At 37.9% G+C, this 23,294-nt stretch overlaps 1 protein-coding gene across 1 annotated transcript; it reads right to left on the bottom strand.

Moving 5' to 3' along the window:
- Window positions 1–7,666: 7,666 nt before the first annotated feature.
- On the bottom strand, window positions 7,667–23,226 carry LOC143584948 (uncharacterized). The gene is made up of 2 exons (XM_077066859.1): window positions 23,154–23,226; window positions 7,667–8,145 (listed from the first exon to the last, which is right to left on the bottom strand). Exons 1-2 carry the CDS (start codon window positions 23,224–23,226, stop codon window positions 7,667–7,669), a joined length of 552 nt encoding a protein of 183 aa, XP_076922974.1.
- Between the last annotated feature and the right edge of the window lie 68 nt (window positions 23,227–23,294).

The following is a 23,294-nucleotide window of genomic DNA, read 5'->3' as shown; positions in this document are numbered from 1 at the left end:
GGGAAACATCAGCAAATCCATGCCGGACCAGTTGGGTTTGTCGGACCAATAGTACTATCCACACTCTACCGGCTTTCAGTTAATCACTCGTGTTGCGGGGCCTTACAATGTTAGTAACTCAGACAATTACCATCTTAGTACATTTCCGTACGATTCCCGAACAATAAAACATATATAAATTCACGCAAATCCATGCGTTCAGTATGTACTTAAACATTTCAGGAGTAACATGCTTCCGCCCCGGGAAAATATTTAAAAACAATTCAGAAAAAGGGGCTCGTGAAACTCACCTTAGCACATGCAAGCAGGTAACAACAATCATTATCAGTTAACACGTCCAATCTGTAATATGATCCCTACGATCATTATTATACAATTATTGTTTATATAATCTTTAACCGTATCAACCGGTACATCTGGGGACACTGTTAACCCAGTACACTTCTCCGGACTCAGATTGTGATATCGTTTAGAGTTTAATGGTCAAAATTATTATTAGTCGTTTTTCCCGTTTTGCGTGCCTAGCACGGTTATCCGTTTTTACGTTTCAAAAATGAGTTTGGTCACACACGACCCGAAAATAGTTGTTGATTGATAATTTAGTTAAAGTTGTGAAATTAGAGCTCGGTTTAGACGTCCCAATTGGCCGCGGGACCCGTTTCCGTCTTTAGTGCACCGGAAACTGTTTTATCGGATAAAAATTACCTAAATCATCCGAATTATTTTCGGATGATTTAATTTTACTTGTTTAACTCAATTATATGAAAATAGTTCATTTTTAGGGTTTTTATACACCAGTCAAACTTTACCGGTTTACGCGTTTTAAACTTTAAAAGTTTGTTTTTGCACGAATAATTATCCGTTTACTCTCGGATCTTGAAATTTTTTCACAAATCACTTTTTGATAGTGGGGAATTTTATAAAAATATTTCCAGAATTAATTTTTATATTTAAAATTTATTTATCTATTTTTAAACACCATTTAAACACTAAATATGTCGTAAAAACCAAACGATCTTAGAAAAATCCCAAATTTTTCCTGGATGTCCCCTGCCATCCACATAGTCCCCTGTAATTTTTCCAGAACCAAAATCTTCTTTTACATGCCATTTTCACTAAAACCGAGCTAGAAAACCCTAGAACTCGTTTAACCAGAAAGCCTACTTAGACTTCTCCAACTGACCTAAACTTTTGTGTGTGACTTATAAATGTTATAAAAAGCTTATCTGAAATTTTCCAGAATTTTTCATGATATTTAACTATTTTTCACCATTTTTAGCTAAAACCGAGCATTAAATTCACCAAATATTCATCCTTTGTCCAAAAATTACCAAAATTTCACAGAACTCTTATTTTCATGTGTTTAACACCTCTGTCAAATTTCATGACGTAACTCTAAACCATCAACAATCTGTCCAAAAACTCCAAAACAGAACATACACCGAATATACCTTTCGTTTTCCGCCACTACAAGCTACACACTCGTCTTTCCGCCTTATTTACCACTAAATACAGAACCTACAACCAACATAACACAATACCAAGCAAGTTACACTCACGATCAAGCCTCCTACACTATAGTTTCGGTTATTGTTTCAAAACTAAAGTTTAAACCGTAAAAATTCGTTTTTGGTTCGTTTAACTCCTTTCTTGGACCAAGATCCCTTGTATAACCCGTATACATCACTTGATGCAAGAATCGGTTTTCATCTTTGAAACCTCATTTTCTTGCAAACAAACTCAAGAAACGAAGGTGAAAACGTTGTTAACTCTATCCTTACCTCGTTGTTCTTGCTACAATACTCGGTTTTTAGTTCATGATCTTGAGAGAGTTGAAGATTATGGAGGGTTTGATGTAGAAAAAAGAAATGAGAGCATGGGGTAACACCCCCTAGACCGATCGGAATTGATAAGGGGTGGGGTGGGACCCACTTCTTCATTCTTGGCCACTCATTTGGATATCTGTAATCTGGATAATGTTTTGGATAATCTGGTTCAGTTTGTTTTTCGGTTAAACGTTTAATTCGGCTTAAAACGAGGCTAAAACGGTCGTTTTTCGGCTTAAAAATGAAATTTATATAAAACCGATTTAAAAACTTTATAAACTTAAACCATGACATTTATTAACTTGAAACATCATATTATTAATAATTGTGCATCTTTTTCGGCTTGATCGATCATCTCTTGTTCGGTTTGGTATTGAAGGTTTCGTTTAATGTACCGACGTATCATTAAATCGAAATTCTTTTTCTGTGCCGTACTTTACTTATCCCGAAGCATTAATGCTTCGTAAAATCACTAAATATTATAGATATCGTCTATAACTGAACCCTCGATTCGTTCGGGTTTCAATAAATATCGATCGATTAATCGCATATTCAATACGATGAATTATATATTCACGTACAATCAATACAGTGAACCATGTATTCTCGTATAATTACTATGGTAATTCATGTACCCGATATTAAATATAACGTAACTATTGTCTACCGGTTGGGGTATACCTGGTTTAGTCGGAATCGTTACATTGTAGCTGGTAATTGGTAGCTGGAGGCTGGTGGCTGGTGCTGGTAGCTGTTAGCTGTAGCTTTTTAGAAATATTTAGTGTTTGGTAGATTAGCTGGAGCTTTTAATAAAACTAGCTGGGTGCTCGCGCGGTGCATCGTTCTAATCCGAAACCTATTCTGACTTGACCTCTTTCGACTCAAAACCGTACCAACATGAACCAGACTAAATTAGCCCTTTTTGCATCGACTCGTTCCGACCCTAATTTGGTCTTACACATGACCCGAGCTTTCCTGACTCGACTTGTTGCTGATCCTAACCAATAATCACATAATATGTTAATTTTTTAAAGTTAAAGAAGTATAATTATATGATAATCAAATTACAGAGAATAAAATGCTCGTTTTTATGATGCAACTTTTAAAAATAAATATTAACATGTGAAAAAGTTATGGTATTTTAAAAAGTCATGGGATAATTGGTTTTGAATATGGGTTAAATATGTAATTATTATATGAATTAACAAAATATGATGGAAGTTCAAGTACCAAAATTGTAAAATTTTAAATACTAAAAACTTGTAGTTTTTTCTAAACGCTAGTAGTTGAAGCTTTTAGCTTCAAGCTTTTTCTCATAACCTAAAAGCTTCAAGCTACTCTAACCAAACAAGACTTTTCAATAAATTTAAGCTTTTTCTTAAAAGATTGTAGCTTAAAGTTCCTAAAAGCTCTTTGCCAGACATACCCTAAATCTTAAACTAGGCTTCTACGTAAATGATGTAGTCATACTAGTTGATACAACCGCCATAAATGTAACTCCACGAAAAAGAAAACGCAAAAGAATTTTCTAAAAACTAGTATATGATAAGATAATAATATTGATGTTTAAAAAAAATTAGGTTAATAAAGTTAACTTATGGGGACAGGGGCACCTTCGGGTACACCCATTCGGGTATAGGTTGTCCGGCTGGGATACCGCCGCCACCATCGCAAGTACTCCCCAAAATCCACAATTTCGGGTGTTAGTTGACGATGAAGAAGCCGTGAATGTGACTGTTGTACAAATGCTTTTTAGCCGTTAGAATTAAAAAAAACAAAAATCAAACTTTTACCTCTTTAAATACCTATTTCACATTTTCATTTTTAACCATTTCACTCAATCATACACTAATTGGCTAGAATACCATCAAGAGTTTGGACCGATGGTAACGAAAAGCCTTGGCAACAACTTTGATGAATGCGTAAGATAACCAAAAGGGAGATTTTGGACAACAATTTTAACGACATGTCAACAAAATTTTGGCGTGGTAAATCGCACGGGACACCAAATCAGTTCAAAGTGGAGGAATTTAAAAACACAATATTATTGTTTGTAACGAACTCCACAATCACGCATTTGATGGAAGAACGAAGGTTAAAGTAATTGTTGAGGCCCTTCGTGAGCAGTGGCGGATGTAGCTCACAACCAGATGTAGCATCCGCTACCTCTCAACGTTCGTCGGAAATGTAAATTTTTTTCTTTATGGGTCGGTTTTCGTATTTCGTTACCCCTGAAAAAATATTACGTTACCCCTATTTATTTAAAGTCCAAGAAATTTAAAACTTCAAAGCAAATAAAGCACAAACAAAGTTTATAACCCTAAACAAATAAAAATCATTAACCTTTTTTTCTTTTGTTTGAACAAGAAACATCAAACTAAACAAGCTCAACAAAATCATGATTTTTTTAAAAGTTCAAACCAAATAAAGCCTAAACAAAGTTTGTAGCCCAAAGCAAATAAAAGTCATTAATCTTTTTTTTTTCTTTTGTTTGAACGAGAAACATCAAACATAAACATGTTCAACAGAATCAACATTTTGAGGTTCAAGTTTTTTATACGGCTTTGGATATGCGAATTCAAGAATTTGGAAATAGATTCAGTGAGGTGTCAACTAGTTTGTTAGAAAATATGTCTGGTTTAAATCTATGAGATCATTTTCTAAGTTTGGCGTATCTAAGATAGTGACATTTTCGGAGATGTATTCGTATGATTTTAGTAACGAAGAAAGATGGTGTATTTCAGGTGATCGTACGACTTTTTATCACACTTTAAAAGCATCTGATAAATTTACAAAATTGGTTGGAATACGTGACCTTGCTCGTGTAATGGTGAAAACCGGAAATAACACCACCTTTTATTATTATTTTTTTTATCGAGTATTGAAGCTAGCGTTGGTTTTACGGATTGCAACTGTAACCATTGAAATATGTTTTTTTCTAAAATGAAGCTTATTAATACGAGTTTGCGCAAGCGAATGAGTGATAAGTATTTGAACAATACTTTATTTGTGCAGTCAAAAAGAAACGTTTGATAAAGTAAAAGAAGAAGATATAATTGTTCGATTACAAGATTTCAAAAACTGAAGTGAGAAATTTGCACCAATGCGTTTATTTTATTTATTATCGTGTTTCTACTTTTGTTTCGTTAACATTATATGAAAACTATAAAAAAAAATTTGAACGTCCCCTGAGATTTATGTCTAGATCCCATTGTTCGAGAGTATGAACACCATCGTAGTAAAAAGTTTACCAAATATAAATTAAATTTTATATTTAATAATTTAAGTCAGAGTTAAAACAAAAATCAGTAGATCGTAACCAAAGTTAATATATGTTGTAGTTGTCATATTTTATTTTAAATACTTTTAACATCTATAAAAGAAAAAAAAAACTAAAGGGATAGAAGTAGCTAAGAGGAATTGAGTGACGTCATAAACAAAATCACTATAGGATATATGGAAAACTTTTTTAGCATTTTATAAAGTTGTAAAGTTACTTTAAAAAAACGTAAAAATAAGTGGTCAAAAAACAACCATAAAGCTAGATGAGCATAAGTAGTCAAATGTACATTTTTCATGTCTATTCTATTTCAATTTTATTTTCAAAAATTTTGGCATTTCTGTTTTTGTAATGAGTAAATCTGTAATAGAAAAATTGAAAAAGAAAAAGGTCAAGAAACAGAACAAGAGAACGCCAAGGACAGAAAACAGAAAAGTACAAAAAAGAGTACGAAACATAACATGAGACGTTAAACATATTTCAAAAAGGAAAACAAAAGAAAGAATGAAACATGTGAGCATACGAGCTTTTAATTACTTACTTTTTTTCCAAGGGAGGATGGGCTGGTGCGTGGTGAGGGAACCATCACGCGTGATGGCCTTACGCACACCACCGCTGGTCCCTCATCACGCGTGATGTGGGGTGTGCGTGATGGCTATCAAGCAAGTGAGGGGGTGTTTTTCGAGATAATATGACCGTTAGGGGGAGGGAGCCGTTGGGAGGGGGGGGGGGGAGTTTAAATAAAAAAAATAACAACCATTATAAAATCAAAACATAACCAAATCCAACTCAAAACCAAATCCAACTCAAAGCACTCTCAATCTTCCCCTTCATTCACAACAAAAAATATGGAATTTCCAAAATACCTGGTTCCCTTAGATACGATAGCTCTTCGTCTTCGGACGATGACATTCTCGAATGGTTCCCGTTGTTATATAACGAACTTGAAGGCCTGAGCCGTCCAAAGAAAATAATGGTGGAGCGTGATCGTATACAGCCCACGAAGTGCTAATGAACGACTATTTTGTGGAGGAACCAAAATACAATGACGAGACGTTTAGGGAACACTTTCGTTTGTCGAAATATTTATTTTTAAAGATTGTAGCCGACGTCGAAGCAAACGAAGAATGGTTTCAAGAATCTTACGACGCCAGGGGCAAACGAAGTTTTACGGCGCTTCAAAAATTCACATCCGCTATTCGTCAATTAGCGACAGGTAACCCACCCGACCAATTCGATGAATACTTACAAATGTCTGAGAGAACTTTACGTGAATGTCTACAATTGTTTTGTAATGCGATTATAAAATTGTATGGCAAAGAGATTCTACGAAAACCAACAAGACACGACATTACACGTCTTTACGCATCGCACGAGGCTAGATGGCATTTTCCAGGGATGCTCGGTAGCATCGATTGTACATATATCGAATGGAGGAATTGTCCATGGGAGTTGCGAGGGGCGTATGTTAGGGGTGATATCAAACGACCGACCATCTCACTAGAAGCGGTTGCGTCAAATGATAAATGGTTTTGGCATTCCTATTTTGGTGTTCCCGGCTCAAACAACGACATCACTGTTCTGTATACATCACCGTTGTTTTAGAGCGTAACAAATGGTACCGCACCTTCTGTCCATATTTTGTCAACGGGAGATATTACAGACGTGGCTACTATCTTGTCGATGGTATCTACCCTCAATGGTCTGTTTTTGTGAAAGCCTTTTCGTTTCTTGTCGAGGAAAATGAAAAAACGTTCAATAAGTTCAAGAATCGGCAAGAAAAGATGTCGAGAGAGCTTTCGGTGTTTTAAAGGGTAGATGGTGCATACTTAGTCGACCGATTTGCGCAATGAGAAAAGCCATGATCTCTAGCTACGTGTATGTATGCATCATATTACACAATATGTTAATAAAAGAAGATGGAAACGCAATTTCTCCAGATTGGGTACCAGATCCTCCTACTCAAGTTCCCGTTCCCAATTATGTGCAATTAGACTTGCGGGATGAAGATATTCACCATCGGTTGAGATGGGATCCAGTTGAGCTTATAGGTTCTTTAGGTTTGGAATTTCTAGATTCAGACGAGGAGTTGACGTTTATTGTAACTTTTATTTTTTAATTCTAATTTTTAAGTTGAATTATGTTCTAGTAAACTATTGTTTTTATTTTTTAAGTTCTAGTAAAATATTATTTTTATTTTTTAAGTTGCAAAAAAAAAAAAAAAATTCCTATCACCACAACACCACCCCTACCAAATTCCATCAAATGTGATGGATTTGTGGTTGGTGATGTGGCCGGTGTGGTGTGTGAGGAAAATACCCCCCCCCCCCCTAAGGTGGAGGAGGCGGTTCATTGTGATGGGTTTTCCATCACTTTGACCATCCAATGATGATGTGCCACATCATCCTCACTCAAATCCATTATTAGTAAATTTAGTGGGGTGGTGGTAGTGTGATGTTTTTTTTTGCAATATTACAACTTAAAAAATAAAAACAATATTACTAGAACATATGACAGCTTAAAAATCATAATTAAAAAAATAAAAGTTACATTAAACAATCTACTCTTCGCCCGACTCCGGAAATTCCAAACCTAAAGAACCTACAAGTTCAGCTAGATTATATCTTAACCGATGGTGAATATCTTCATCCAGCAAGTCTAATTCCACATTTTCAGGAACGAGAACTTGAGTAGGAGGATCCGGCACCCAATCTGGAGAAATTGCACACCCGTATTCTTTTATTAGCATATTGTGCAATATGATGCACACATATACTATGCTATAGATCATGGGGTTTTTCATTGCATGTACCAGCCGACTAAGTATACACAACCTACCCTTTAAGACACCAAAAGCTCTATCAACATCGATTCTTGCCGATTCTTGCAACTTCTTGAACGCCTTTTCCTTGACCTCGGCAGTAAATGAAAATTCTTTCACAAACACAGACCATGCCAAGTAGTTACCATTGACAAGAAAGTAGCCACGTCTGTAATATCTCCCGTTGACAAAATACGGACATAAGGGTGCGGTACCATCTGTTACGCTTTGAAACAACGGTGATGTGTATAGAACAATGATGTCGTTGTTTGAGCCAGGAACACCAAAATAAGAATTCCAAATCCATAAATCATTTGATGCAACCGCTTTAAGTGCGATTGTCGTTCGTTTGATATCACCCCTAACATACGCCTCTCGCAACTCCCAGAGACAATTCATCCATTCGATATGTGTACAATCGATGCTACCGAGCATCCCTGGAAAATGCCATCTAGCCTCATGCACGGCATAATGACGTGTAATGTCGTGTCTTGTTTGTTTTCGTAGAAACTCTTTTCCATATAATTTAATAATCACGTTACAAAAGACTTGAAGACATTCACGTGAAGTTCTCTGAGACATTTGTAAGTATTCATCGAATTGGTCGGGTGGGTTACATGTCGCTAATTGACGAATAGCGGATGTGTATTTTTGAAGCGGCGTAAATCTTCGTTTGCCCCTTGCGTTGTACGATTCTTGAAATCATTCTTCGCTTGCTTCGACGTCGGCTACAATATTTAAAAATAAAGATTTCGGCAAACAAAACCGATCCCTTTACGTCTCGTCATTGTATTTCGCCAAACGATCCTCGACAAAATAGTCGTTCATTAGCACTTCGTGGGCATGTATACGATCACGATCCACCATTTTTTCTTTGGACGGCTCGAGCCTTCAAGTTCTTTATATAACAACGGGAACGATTCAAGAATGTCATCGTCTAAAGACGAAGAGCTATCTGTGTCTAACGGTAACAAGTTGCTTGGAAATTCCATATTTTTTTGTTTTAAAGTGGTGAAAGAAATAGGTTATTGTAGTAGAGGATTGAGAGTGGTTTGAGTGAGATTTGATTTGAGTTGGATTGAACTGGTAGGTTGATGCTAGATTGTAGCTATCTAGTCAAAAACACTTATAATCAGTTCCTAATCACCTAAGCAAGCTAGGATAAGTAGGGTGTCGAACACAAGGAGTATGTGGTCAATGCAAATCGTGTAAACAAGTTTCAGTATTATGAAGGAGTAAGTTTTAGTGATGATCACACAAGCAAATAAGTTGGTTTCAATAATGATTAAGAAAATTAACGAATTCAAGCAATTAACAAAGATGAATCATTCCCGGGGTTCAAGTATGTAATTAAACAGTTTCTCATGCAACTTAACAGATTAATTATCATAGACTGACTAAAGACTGATTAACAAGTTAAACCTTAGGCACCAACAATCGCTAACACACGGCACTGGTTATCAAACGGTCTCTGCCAATGTGACTCAACTAAGGGCAATTGTTTGCTTCGTTGTATTCAATCTAGTTAAACAACCCTATGAGCAATTACTACAGGAACCGACAAACTAATCATTCTGATCAACTTAAACCTAAACCGATAGAATGCACAACAATACTAAATATCAATACTCATAGATCAATCAAAGATAAGTACAAATAGTATGTTCATGGTTACATTTAAAAATGAAAGTAATACAAAATCTACATCCCGGGAATGAATCGAAGAGATTAGCCGAGCATCGACATCATAGAATCGTCAATAATGATGTTATAAAACATAAACACAGCCTTGGTATGATCCGAAATGATGGAATTGTCTATCTTAAGCTCTGGAAATCGCCTGGATAAGTTATGGGAAAATAGGGTCGAGCTTGAAGAAGATAATATAAAACCCTAAAAATCCTGTCTGCGTCATCCATCGTGATACGCGATGGGGTCTTCAGTGGTTGATGTGTTGTAAAACATACTTATTTTCCGCGCCCTTTTTATTATCTTTTAATGGCTTAAGTATATAATAAATAATGATTTTAACTTGTTTTAACTCGTTCTTACAAAGTTTAATATTTGTTGTAGGTTATGAGTTTTAAAAGAGAAAAATATCGTGTTTTGGAAGACATAAGAGGCCTTTATGATCAAGTTTAAAGACCAAACTCAAGGCCCGACCCAAGCCACTAGTGGAAAGCCTTTAACACTTGAATATAAAATAAACAAAAGAAGAAAAAAATCCCTAACCACCCCCCCTATATTCCGATCGGACCAGCAGCCCCCATTGGAGAAGAAAAATAATTTTGTTGAAGCTAATGGCGGCCATGGGAAGAAGAAGAACAATAAGAGTGACTCGGGACAGTAGCTAGGGTCGTTTATCATTTATCTTAGCCGCATACTTGAGTAAAACATCCATAAACTTTGTTCTATTGTTCAAGGTTCATACTCTTTGATTTTGATATTTAAAGGTTAATTATCTTGCAATTGTATTGAAGATTGAATTGTGTATGATCTTAATAGATTGTTGGATGGTTTAATTATGTTTGTGGTGATTAATATGATGTTTACATTGAGTTATAGCTGCTGTCCAAAAGTTATGATTGGCTAAGCTTTATAGTTCTACCTATCTTTAATGATTATTGTTAGGTTTTGATGAGTTGATTGGATTGTTTGATTTATATGACTTGAATTGCTACTGAAACTTTGGTTTAATAATGAATTAGGTTGTGTTTAGTGGCTGTGATATTGTTGATTTTATCTCATAATCTCATACTTCGATTAATTGAATTGGTTTTGACTAATAGTTGTATGTTCAAGCCTTTACTTTGTGTTTAGAGTTTGTTTGCGGTAGGAACAACCGTTGGGTTTTGTTGAGATTGTTAATTGAAATAGGTCAGCGGGTAAGCATCTTCTTAGATACCGAGAGGTGATAGGAAGTAAATTCGTCTCAAAGCTTTTACTTGTTTGAATTAGGATTTCGCGAGAGCGGGTTCGGTTCTTGTCGGGTTTGGGTTTGTGAGCGATTAGTTGGTCTAGTTTATGTTAAACCAAATTGTTCCTCTATCCTTGGTTGCGTAGTGTTCGTTTCCATTAGGGTCGTGTGTCAGTGAGTCCGAGAGGAGAGTCGGCATTAGAACACCTAGCATTCGTTTCCCGGTTTGTTCTTAAAATCAATTAAGTGTAAGTTAGGGTTTGTTAGTGAGACCGAGAGGTGATCTAGCTTTCTTGAGCGAACCTTAGTTGTGTCATCCTTAGATACCGGTGTCGTGAGATCATTCAATCCATTAGCTTGTTAGACCTTCAATTTGATTCGTACATAGGTAGACGTTTTCTCCATTGTCTGTTAAGTTTCTAAATTAAGAAAGTTTTGTCTGTCAGTTTCATTAGTCTAGTTAAGTTAAGTAAATTAATTTAGTTAAAGTAATTTAAGTCAAGTATTTTAATTTATTAAAAACCAATTTAAAAAATATTATTCTTAGGAAGGTCTTGTCTAGGGTTTAGTTATCATAGGCGTTCTCGCGTGTCCTTGTGTTCGATACTCGGACTTCATAGGACTATACTACTTGTGATCGGTACACTTTCCGGTTGTGTGTGGATTCATTAGGTCTTTTGTTTTAAATTCAAACCTTTGTTGTGAGTTCCATAGAAATAGTATTCATTAGACACACATCAATTTTTTGACGCCGTTGTCGGGGACACTGTTTGAGGCGTATTGATAACGACTCGAGTTAGGACCTAACTTGTTTGCTACTTGTTTTTCTTTTGCTTTGTTTGTTTGTTAAAATGGTTTTTCTAATTTTAGTTTCTTTTGTTTATTTTAATAGTTGTATGTGACGTATTCAATCTCTAGGACTGCCTGAATCTGAGGGATTTTCTGAACCAGAGAGAGTTTCGTGAGAGACGTCGTACCAGACCGTCTTCCAGCTCTTCTTTTACGTCTGTTGGTAATACATCCTCTTCTCCTACTTTTTATAAATCCGTCATTAGGGATAGGATTATGAGCGACACACCACAGAGGAGGACAGTTGCAGACCGGGCCCGTCCGGTCGATGCGGGCGCGAGATCTAGCATTGCTCCACCATGCATCACAGGTAACACGAATTGGCAGATTCCATCAAACATCCTGAACATCATCTCTCATTTGGCTCAATTTCATGGGTTGCTCCACGAAAACCAGCATTCTCATCTCACTCGCATTGCACGTATTTGCGACACTTTTCATCTTGCCGACGTATCCGAAGACTCCATCAAACTCCGCGTCTTTCCATTCTCACTCGTTGATCATGCGAGTTTGTGGCTTGAGTCCCTCCCACAAGGCTCTATATCCACTTGGGCCACCATGCAGACCCAGTTTCTTGAGAAATACGATCCTCCGGCTAAGGCCGCTCGTTTGTGTATCCAGATTCATTCTTTCCAGATGGAGGATACCGAGAGCTTCTACAAGGCGTGGGAGAGATTCAAAAATCTACTGGCTTTATGTCCGAACCACGGCCTGCAAGAGTGGGCAGTTTTTGAGAAGTTCTGCAACGGAGTGACGTTCGCGACACAGAGTATGCTAGACACGGCTGGGGAGCTAATTTGTTGATGACGAAGGATACGTATGAGTGTATTGCTTTGTTTAACGGTTTACCCATGAGTGATACCAGTGACCACCAGCTAAGAGCACCACGACCGTCGACTCCCTATCAAGCGGAATGCATTCGGTCGACACGAACACCGCTCTCACGGCGCAAGTTGAGTTGTTAGCGAAGATTGTGAACGACTTGCATGTGAAGAGTAAGTTGTGCGAGATCTGTAGAGGAGGGAATGATACTATACAGTGCCTCGTAAGTTTCCAGGAGGAACCGGTAGACTTTGTTGGTAATCCTAACCGAAATCAAAATTCTTTCAATTATAATAATTCGGGGTGGAGAGGTAATTAAAATTCCAACCGGAGGAACGGAAATCAATCCGGCTTCCAGCAGCGTCAGAGTCTATTCCAGGATTCCGGTGAGGGAGCGAGTAGTGGAGAGAAGAAGCCCACTTTGGAGGAGATGATGGCAGAGAAGACGCAGATGCTGTCACAGCTCATGACTCGAGAGGATTCCCGTCACAAGGAGACCCAAGAGAAACTTCGGGAGCACGAGTCATTCATGAGAAATCAAGGAGCGTCAATTCAAAATCTTGAGCGGCAGATGGGAGAGATAGCAAGTCGTCTGAATGAGAGGTCGCCAGGAACACCCCCGAGTAATACTGAGCAAAATTCGAAGGCATTCGCGAAGGCTGTGACGACGAGGAGCGGTGCAGGGGCACGTAGTGAGCCCGTGATTCAAAAGGTGACGAGAGGAGTCGTTGAAGAGCCAGCAGTAGATGTAGAGGAGCAGGTGGACGAGGCAGTTGGAGTCTCCATCAGCCATCGTGCATCAGAGGCGCAGCCCAGAAAGTACAGCACATGCCGAGAACCAGCAGTTACCCAGCACACCAGCGAGAGTCTACAAACATAGACTTCCATATCCCAGGAGACTTCGTAGGGACATAGACGAGGAGCAGAACTCCAAATTTCTTGGTCTTTTGAAGCAGCTTCACCTTAACATTCCATTCCTTGAGGCACTCACTCAATTTCCGAAATATGCAAAGTTTCTGAAGGATATTCTTTCAAATAAGGAGAAGTTAGCTGAGGTCTCTTCCATCCCACTGAGTGCTAGTTGCTCTGCAGTATTGCAGAGAAAGTTACCATAAACGATGTCTGATCCAGGGAGTTTATGATTCTCTGCATCTTGAGTGATGATACGGTGGTTTATGTGCCGGCGGATCTTGGTGCCAGTATTAATCTCATGTCGTATTCTGTGTATAACAAGTTGGGCTTAGGTGAACCACGTCATACCCGGATGAGCATCCAGCTCGCTGATCGTTCTGTGAAATACCCTAGAGGGGTGGTCGAGAACATGCTTGTTCATGTCGAATAGTTCATCTTCCTGCTGGACTTTGTCATCTTGGACATGAATGATGATGACAGTGTCCCACTTATCTTGGGCCGACCATTCCTTGCCATTGCACAGGCGTTGATCGACGTCTGCGAGGGTAAGTTGATTTTGAGAGTTGGGTATGAGAACATCACCTTTGACGTTCGACAGTCACCGAAAAACCCCAAGTCTGCTGATGACTCCTTATACTTCATCAATACAATCAGGGAACATGTTGGGGAGTTTTTCAGCGAGATCTGTGGAGGATCTGCCTCCGACACCCAGATTCTTGATAGGGAGATTTCGGAAATTGAGGTGGTTTCCATGACCGATCAATCCTTTAATGACGACACCGAGTCACATGGCCCTGAATCTGGTGTGTCTGTTAGGATCGTACGAGACAATCCGATAGACCGATCTTCCGTCGAGAGTCCTCCTTCTTCCTTAGATCTTAAGGATTTGCCAGTATGCGTTCTTAGATGAAGAGAGGAAGTTGCTGGTTATTATTGCATCTGCTTTAACGGGGGTCAAGAAGGAGAAGTTGTTGAGGGTGCTACGAGAGCACGAGGAGGCGATTGCATGGAAGATTATCGTAATTAAGGGTATCAATCCTTCGTCTTTCACTCATAAAATCCTCATGGAGGATAATTTCCAAACTGTCATTCAGCCGAGAAGGCGGCTTAATCCGAAAATGCAAGAGGTTGTGAAGAAGGAAATCATTAGACTCCTTGATGCGGGGATCATTTTCCCTATTTCTGATAATGCTTGGGTGAGTCCAGTTCAAGTGGTTCCTAAAAAGGGTGGCATGACTGTCGTCACCAATTAGAGGAACGAGCTCATTCCCACTAGGATTGTGACTAGATGGAGAGTCTGCATTGATTATCGCAGATTAAATGATGCTACCAGGAAAGACCACTTTTCTTTACCCTTCATTAACCAGATGTTGGAGCGCTTAGCAGGTCAGCAGTACTACTGCTTCTTAGATGTTTTCTCCGGGTACTTCCAGGTTATGATAGCTCCCGATGACCAGGAGAAAACCACATTTACCTGTCCTTCTAGAACGTTTTCCTATAACGTATGCCATTCGGACTGTGTAACGCTCCAGCCACATTCCAGAGATGCATGGTGGCTATTTTCCATAACATGATCGAGGGCTCAATGGAGGTATTCATGGACGATTTTTCTGTTTTTGGGAGTTTCTTTGATCATTGCCTTTCTAATCTTGAGAGGATGATGTCCCACTGTGTTGACACCAACCTAGTCCTTATCTGGGAGAAGTGTCATTTCATGGTTCGCGAGGGCATTGTTCTAGGGCATCGGATTTCGAGTGCGGGGATAAAGGTTGACTGAGCGAAGGTCGAGACCATTTCTAATCTTCCCCCGCCCACTTATGTGAGATCCATCCGGAGTTTACTAGGTCATGTCGGGTTCTACCATCAGTTCATCAAAGATTTTTCTAAGGTCGCGAGACCCATGACCAAACTTCTGGAGAAGGATGCTTTATTCATTTTTTCTGAGCGGTTCCTCAAGGCGTTTGATCTTTTAAAAGACAATCTTGTTAACACTCCGATCATGGTTGCTCCCGACTGGTCGTTACCATTCGAGTTGATGTGTGACGCGAGCAATTTCGCAGTCGAAACGGTTCTTGGACAGCAAAAGGATAAACACTTCCATCCAATTTACTACGTTAGCCGGACCTTAAATGGTGCACACGGGAGCTATACCACAACCAAAAAAGAGCTTTTAGTGGTGGTGTTTACTTTCGATAAATTTAGGTCCTATGTAGTCCTGTCCAAGACGATATTGTACACGGATCATACTACTATTCGATATCTCTTCCACAAGCAGGATGGTAAACCTCGTCTTACCCGATGGATCCTATTGCTTCAAGAACTTGATATAGAGATATGTGATTAAAAAAAGGGCCGAGAATGTGGCGGCCGATCATCTTTCGAGTCTAGAGGGAGCTGAGTTAGGAGATTCGGGGGTCAGGATCGATGATCGTTTTCCAATAGAGAGTCTCATGTTTGTTACGGGAAAGGAGGAGGGTTTTCCATGGTTTTTTGACTTCGCGAACTATCTTGCTGATGGGTACCTCCCGAAGATGCCTTACCAGCAAAAGAAGAAATTCTTTGCTGATGTTAAGTTTTACCTATGGGACGACCCGTATCTTTTCCGTATCGGTGCTCATAACCTGATTAGGAGGTGTGTAGATGCTAAGGAGGGATGACAGATTCTGAGCCATTGTCATGTGGGACCAATAGGAGGTCATCACGGTTCGAGTTCGACAGCGAAGAAGGTGTTTGATTCTGGCTTTTATTGGCCTTCAATTTTTAAGGATGCGCATGCGTTTGTGAGGAGTTGTGACCGTTGTCAGCGTGTCGGCAACATTTCGTCGCCTAATGAAATGCCCCAAAATGCTATTCAGGTTTGTGAGGTTTTGGATGTGTGGGGCATTGATTTCATGGGACCGTTTCTATCTTCGCGTGGGAAAAAGTACATACTCGTGGCCGTCGATTATGTTTCAAAGTGGGTTGAGGCCAAGGCTTTACCCACAAATGATGCTTGAGTTGTAGTCTGTTTTCTTAAGAGTCTCTTTGCTCGTTTTGGTGTCCCGAAAGCCTTGATCAGTGATCGAGGTACTCACTTCTGCAACTCGCAGATGGATAAGGCGTTGCAGTGCTATGGGGTCACCCGTCGACTTGGGACCGCCTACCGCCCACAGACTAATTGGCAGATGGAAGTGAGTAATCGGGGAATCAAACGTGTTCTTGAGAAAACGGTTGGTTCGAATCATCGGGATTGGTCCGACAAATTAGATGACGCTTTATGGGGCTTCCGTACAGCCTACAAGACCCCGACTGGTTCCACACAATTTCAGATGATTTATGGGAAGGCCTGTTATCTTCCTGTTGAGTTGGAGCACCGTGCTTCATGGGCCATTCAGAGGGTTAATCTTGATTTATCCGTCGCGGAAGGCACTCGGTTCCACTAGTTGCACGAATTAGAGGAGCTATAGGATCACGCGTATGCTTAATTGTTCAGGTATAAGGAGCGGACGAAACAACTGCATGATAGAAAGCTGAAGGGTAATAAGCAGTTCAAGTGTGGGGATACGGTTTTATTGTATAACTCCCGGTTGAGGTTATTCCCGGGAAAGTTGAAATTCCGATGGTCGGGACCGTTCACAGTCAGTGAGGTATTCCCGTATAGCACTATTGAGATACAAGATCAGAGCGGTTAGTTTAATGTGAATGGTCACAGGTTGAAGCACTACATAGGCGAGCCGGTAGCTGATCAGACAGTTGAGGTGTTCGACCTTGATCCAGTCACCGAGGCATAAACGTGTTGGTTGCATCACTCGGGAAACAGCTCGAGTTGTATAGTGTGTATTATAATTTTAATTATTATTTGTTTTATTTATTTTATTATTATAAAAAAATTATTATAAAATAAAAGAAAATCAAAAAAGTAAAAAATAAGAAAAACACAAAAACATAAAAATATGTTTATTTCTTATGTTTTTGTTTTATGTTTTGTACGTTGCTACATGCGAGCGAGTTTAAGTTATTGCACATATTATTATATGCATGATAGCTCTGATGGTGTTTTGGAACTGGTTCTCCCGAGGTTGCGGCCACAAATTAAATGCTAGACGGTCACTCGATTGATACACAGCTGGTGAAGATTCTGTATATAAACTAGGGGAGTAACCCGTTCTCCGTTTTACTTTTGGATATTTTAAGTTTTATTTTATTTTATTTCTTTTCCTTGTTCTTATCGAGGACGATTTCGTTTTAAGTGTGGGGATGAGAATTTATTTTACTTAGTTGTAGAAAAAAATTTAAAAACAAAAAAAAATTTTAATAATAACTTTTTTTTGCACTCTTTCGCTGAAAATTATGTCGGTTACTCAAGTTTGAGGGACATATACTTGTATATGTTTGGTCTGTTATCTACTTGTAGACATACGGGATAGCCATTTACCTGAAAAACTGAAAGTGACTGGGGCGACTGTTGTGTGTTTTGTTCTTTCGCTGAAAATTATGTCGGCTACTTAAGTTCGAGGGACATATACTTGTATATTTTTGGTCACGTTATCTACCTGTAGACATACGAGATAGCCATTGACCCAAAAACTGAAAGTGGTTGGGGCGACTGAATTTGAAAAAAAATATATAAAACAAAAAAAATAAAAAAAGGGTTTTAAAGAAAAAAAAATGTCCCATGAAAATTGATTTTCTTCTACGTTAAGCAAGAAATGATATTATTACCTTTGTGTTAACAAACACTCGAAACTTTTGGAAAATATAATAAAAATAAAAGAAGAGATGGTTTGCATATCTGATTTGGGATGTGTCGGTAGGCCCAACTAGCTTTGATAGTCCTATTTAGAAGATTTTATATATCTAATAATTTGAAAAATGGTTAAACCGAATTTTGATGATTAGGGAGGATTACCATAATCTAAAAACTTTGAGATTGTAAGACTTAGATGCACTCAAACTAGCACACCACCACATGTCCATCCTTTTACGAGCTTAGAAATAGTTATATACTTTAGGGTGATAAACAAATGATTATGAGAAAATTATGTATTGTAAAATTCCAAAGAAGCATTCTCTAATGTTAGTAAAAGAGGCCAAAGATGCATATACTAGGCGGGATTGAGAGTTTACGTGTTACCAAGGAGATAGTGACCCTGAGGATACACTATTGGGGCTCGAAGATTCTTAGTCAATAAATATCAAATTAGGAATTTATAGGACAAAGTCCAATAATATTTAGTAATAGCTCGTGAGACCTCCACATGACCATTCATCTATCAAATTTCACCGAGTGCGTCTGATGTGTGTTGTGCGTTGCGGTTAAATATTAATAGATGGAATGATTTGCTTTTTGCACAAGATCGTGTTTTAAATTTATAAAAGTGATTTCTACAAAGACTAAACACACACAAAATAGGCAAGTGTACCTATCGTATATGTAGAATAGTATTGGTAAGAACCAAGTATCGATCCGTGGACACATATGTTTCTAATGATAAATCGTTGTTTTACTTTAATCGGAGGTTTTAATCATTTTGGGGTTAATTTTTGAACTTTTTATAAAATATAAATACTTATATATATAATATAGGTGACCAAGACAAGAGATTCTAAACGAGTATTTCAATTATGTGAAGGTTACCATCTAAGATCAAGAATCCAGTCCATTTTAGCATTGATAATTAATATTCAAACATGTGGTAAACTTGCCATAGCAATATATGATAGATAGCTCCTTAAAGATTAATTGAGCATCTTTGGAACTAGGGAGGTAACATGCGTATTTTAAAGTCGACCCTTTCCCAATGTCAAGCCACCTCCAAAATGTCAATTTAAGTTGGCAAGTAGTTTCGTAAAGTAGAAAGATTAGGATTGACTCCGATTTCTCAAATACCAATTCTAACAACTTCGGGTGGTTGTAGTTAACTCACACAACCTCCCCTTGGTTGATTTAAGTAGGTTATGCTTACGCATTCCATTAAAATATGATTTCTTTAACTAGCATGATATCCTAAACAAAGCCATTTTCGGATTACCATGACTTAGAGAAATACATCATAACTTATATCTCATCATTTCTAAGTACAATACAAGGATCCATGTTTCGATAATGTATCAAAGTATTTCTATCTTTCAAGAACATGAATCGATCATGAACGATTGCCAATAGAATTGACAACAACCTACTTTGAATTAGTGATTTAAGATGGTAAAACATTTCTCATCAAAAGATAATTTTAAGATAACCATGTACTTTACTAGACTACACCACATGTTTTAAATAATCATCAAGTAAAACAAAGCTTCTTCATTGATTTTAGATGGTAAAATGAGTTTAGCTCATAATGAACATGATGATAAACATTAAGATGAATGATGATAACAAATACATCATTAAACTTGGAATAATCTAACCAAGTGTAGATGAATCTTCCTTCTTAATGATGATGATGATGGTTGATGCTGATGACCTCCAAGCCTTCAAACTCTTCACTAAATCTTCTATGTGAGTGTTAGTGTGTGTATTTATAAGAGAAAACTGGATAGAATTCTTTTCAAGGCACACTTCTCAAATGACACAAGAGCCTCTATTTATAGGTTGTCTGGAGCTAGAAGCACGACCCCATTCTTTATTAAGCACGGACTCGTGTCTATGTGTCACAGTTGCATGTTGTCAGATCGTACATGATGACTCACCACGGCCCCGTGCTTCGTGAGGCATGGCCCTGTGCATTTTAGTGACATGTGCTAAATTCATTTTGTCTTTTCTGGTACACTTTCACAGCCCCGCGGAAGAGAAGCACGGTCCCGTGCTTTTGTTCCCAATTTTTGTCTTTTCTTGTAGATTTTTGTCTTTTCTGGTGTTTAGAAGCATAGGGACGTGTTTCTTGAGGCATGGGGGCGTGTTTCTTTATTTTTCTTGTGTTTTATTCTGTTTTTCTTCATATTTTCGCTTGTTTCTTCGTTGGGGCTTGGTTTCACCTGAAATTACATTTTATTATGATAAGTTGCCTTTTGTGCTATGTTATTCAATAGAAATTGCAGTTTTTAGAGATTATTTGATGCTAAAAAGGTGTATATTTTTATGTACATCAAACATCCCCACACTTGAACATTGCTTGTCCTCAAGCAATCCACTTATAAATATTCTCTAGAAACAGCAAGTTAGGACCATAGCTTAAACATCCCCTAATAGAGCTCCAAGAAGATGGAAACGAAATAACCAACCTTAGATCATAGGAATATATGTAGTGATATATAAAAAGGTGATTTGTTTTTATGAGTTTATGTTTATGAAAAACGTCACGTTCTCACAATGTTCACTCACACTCTGTTTTATATCTGTTCGTACCTGTGATGTATGTATGTGAACACTCTTAGCCAAAATGTGACCTGTGACAAATTAGCTTGTAACAAGTTCAAATATCTACCTTTGTTTTTATGAGTTTATGTTTATGAAAAACGTCACGTTCTCACAATGTTCACTCACACTCTGTTTTATATCTGTTCGTACCTGTGATGTATTTATGTGAACACTCTTAGCCAAAATGTGACCTGTGACAAATTAGCTTGTAACAAGTTCAAATATCTACCTTGGTGAGGCATGGGGGCGTGTTTCTTTATTTTTCTTGTGTTTTATTCTGTTTTTCTTCGTATTTTCGCTTGTTTCTTCGTTGGGGCTTGGTTTCACCTGAAATTACATTTTATTATGATAAGTTGCCTTTTGTGCTATGTTATTCAATAGAAATTGCAGTTTTTAGAGATTATTTGATGCTAAAAAGGTGTATATTTTTATGTACATCAAACATCCCCACACTTGAACATTGCTTGTCCTCAAGCAATCCACTTATAAATATTCTCTAGAAACAGCAAGTTAGGACCATAGCTTAAACATCCCCTAATAGAGCTCCAAGAAGATGGAAACGAAATAACCAACCTTAGATCATAGGAATATATATAGTGATATATAAAAAGGTGATTTGTTTTTATGAGTTTATGTTTATGAAAAACGTCACGTTCTCACAATGTTCACTCACACTCTGTTTTATATCTGTTCGTACCTGTGATGTATGTATGTGAACACTCTTAGCCAAAATGTGACCTGTGACAAATTAGCTTGTAACAAGTTCAAATATCTACCTTGGTGAAGGGTTGCATAGATCAGAAGGTAATAATGGTTGGTTTCGGGTAAAAAGGGATTTTGGTATTGGTGGTCCGAGGGTTTGAGTTAATGGTGGTGAGGATGGTAAATACAACTTTTGCTGATTGTCGGGGATCCTGAGATATATTCGATGGTTAGCTCTTTTCTCCTGAAATATATATATATATATATATATATATATATATATATATATATATATATATATTAAATGCCTAGTGACTCTTTTAAGGTCAGATCGTCAAGAACAGTTTTGTCGAGGATGTGGATTAGTTCTTCCTCAATCCTGTTCTGAACATAACTCCCAACTCTAATGGATCGTTCGGCTTTGAGCCTAATAGCCCCCACCCTCATTAATTCAGTATATTCATGCTGAGACTGAGTTTGACTTTTTCTACATTTTCCTTCGTGGGACCAATTTCCGCAGCGTAAACATCATTCATATCCTTTTGCTCTTCTTTTCATCACGCTTTTGGAAATTCCACAAAAAAGGTGGCCTTTGTTCGTCTTGGCGTCACTTTTTCCTCACCTCATTGCTAAAGAAAAAGATTCTCTCCCTAAGTTCTGGAGGCAAACTAGGTTTTGTGAAGTGTATGCAGTAAAGGAAATTGAAATCGAAAGAATGCATTTCCAGTTCTTTAGGGTCTACCGGTAAAAGACCAGTGTTGTATTTTACCGATGAGATGGGTAAAGTGATATAGTAAGGTTTTGTAGGGTTTTATGATTTGAAGAATGGTTTGATGGGATTGTGACAATATTACCTTCTCCTTATATAACGCTTCGTGTGGTCTTGAAATGAATAATTGCGACAAGTTCTAAATCACATGAAACATGTGACTCACTCAAAGCTTCCGAAAAAAATATTTATATGGCATGAGGTTTATCTCACAGTAACGGAGGGATTGGGTATAAACGCCATATTCTGCTTAAATTTCTTCTCAGTATTACAAAATTTCTTTTTTACTTTTTCACTTTTCAGTTATAGTAGATTAATAATTGGTTATTTGCAAAAACTTTTTCTTGGATTTTTTTAGGTTTTGTTGTAAAAATAGTCTTTGTTTGCTTCAAAAAAATTTCGTTAATTAGAGAATTTTTATAATTATTTGAACAAGCAATTGGTCAAGTAATTTTCCCTCCCCACACTTGAATCTCACATGGGCCTCAATGTGAAAAGATTCATGAAAAGATAAAAATTCTAATTGAGTATAGTGGGTTAAAATGGAGAGGTACTTCCCTACGGGTTAACGAAATTTCGACAGAGCGTCCCCTGTTTATCGTCCGTTTTCCTATTTTTGTACCTGTATAATATAAAACTGCAAACAACCACAAACAACCAAGCATAAACTGCTGAAAATTGGGTATGGAATCCTTCATCCCTTGCCCTATCGGGCTAAATTAGTACCTGCCATAATGTCTCGGCACCTATGGCCATAAAAATATCTAACCAAGCAAACAAATAAACAAGTACGACAGAAAGTAAATTGTTTAAAGCAGACATAATAGTAAAAGTGTCATGAAAATGCTACCAACCCATGCCCGACCTACCAGTGCTGCGGCTCATCAGTTCCTCGTGTCCGGGACAAATGGTTTACGAAGCCTTGTTCGTGCATATTCAGCTTCTATCCGTGCTTCTATTTTATCCTTCCATTCATCATTCATTGCCATTTCTAATTAGCTTTCCGGGTCCCAAAATTGGTTCCGGTTGTCGATGAACCTCCAGATCTCTGGTCTTG

This window comes from Bidens hawaiensis, unplaced genomic scaffold (assembly GCF_021521415.1).
Source record: "Bidens hawaiensis isolate Kalapana, Puna unplaced genomic scaffold, B.hawaiensis_p1.1 tig00033507_1, whole genome shotgun sequence".
Lineage (NCBI taxonomy): Eukaryota > Viridiplantae > Streptophyta > Magnoliopsida > Asterales > Asteraceae > Bidens > Bidens hawaiensis.
Note: the sequence above shows the minus strand (reverse complement) of the source record. Positions and strands in the feature narration are given on the sequence as shown.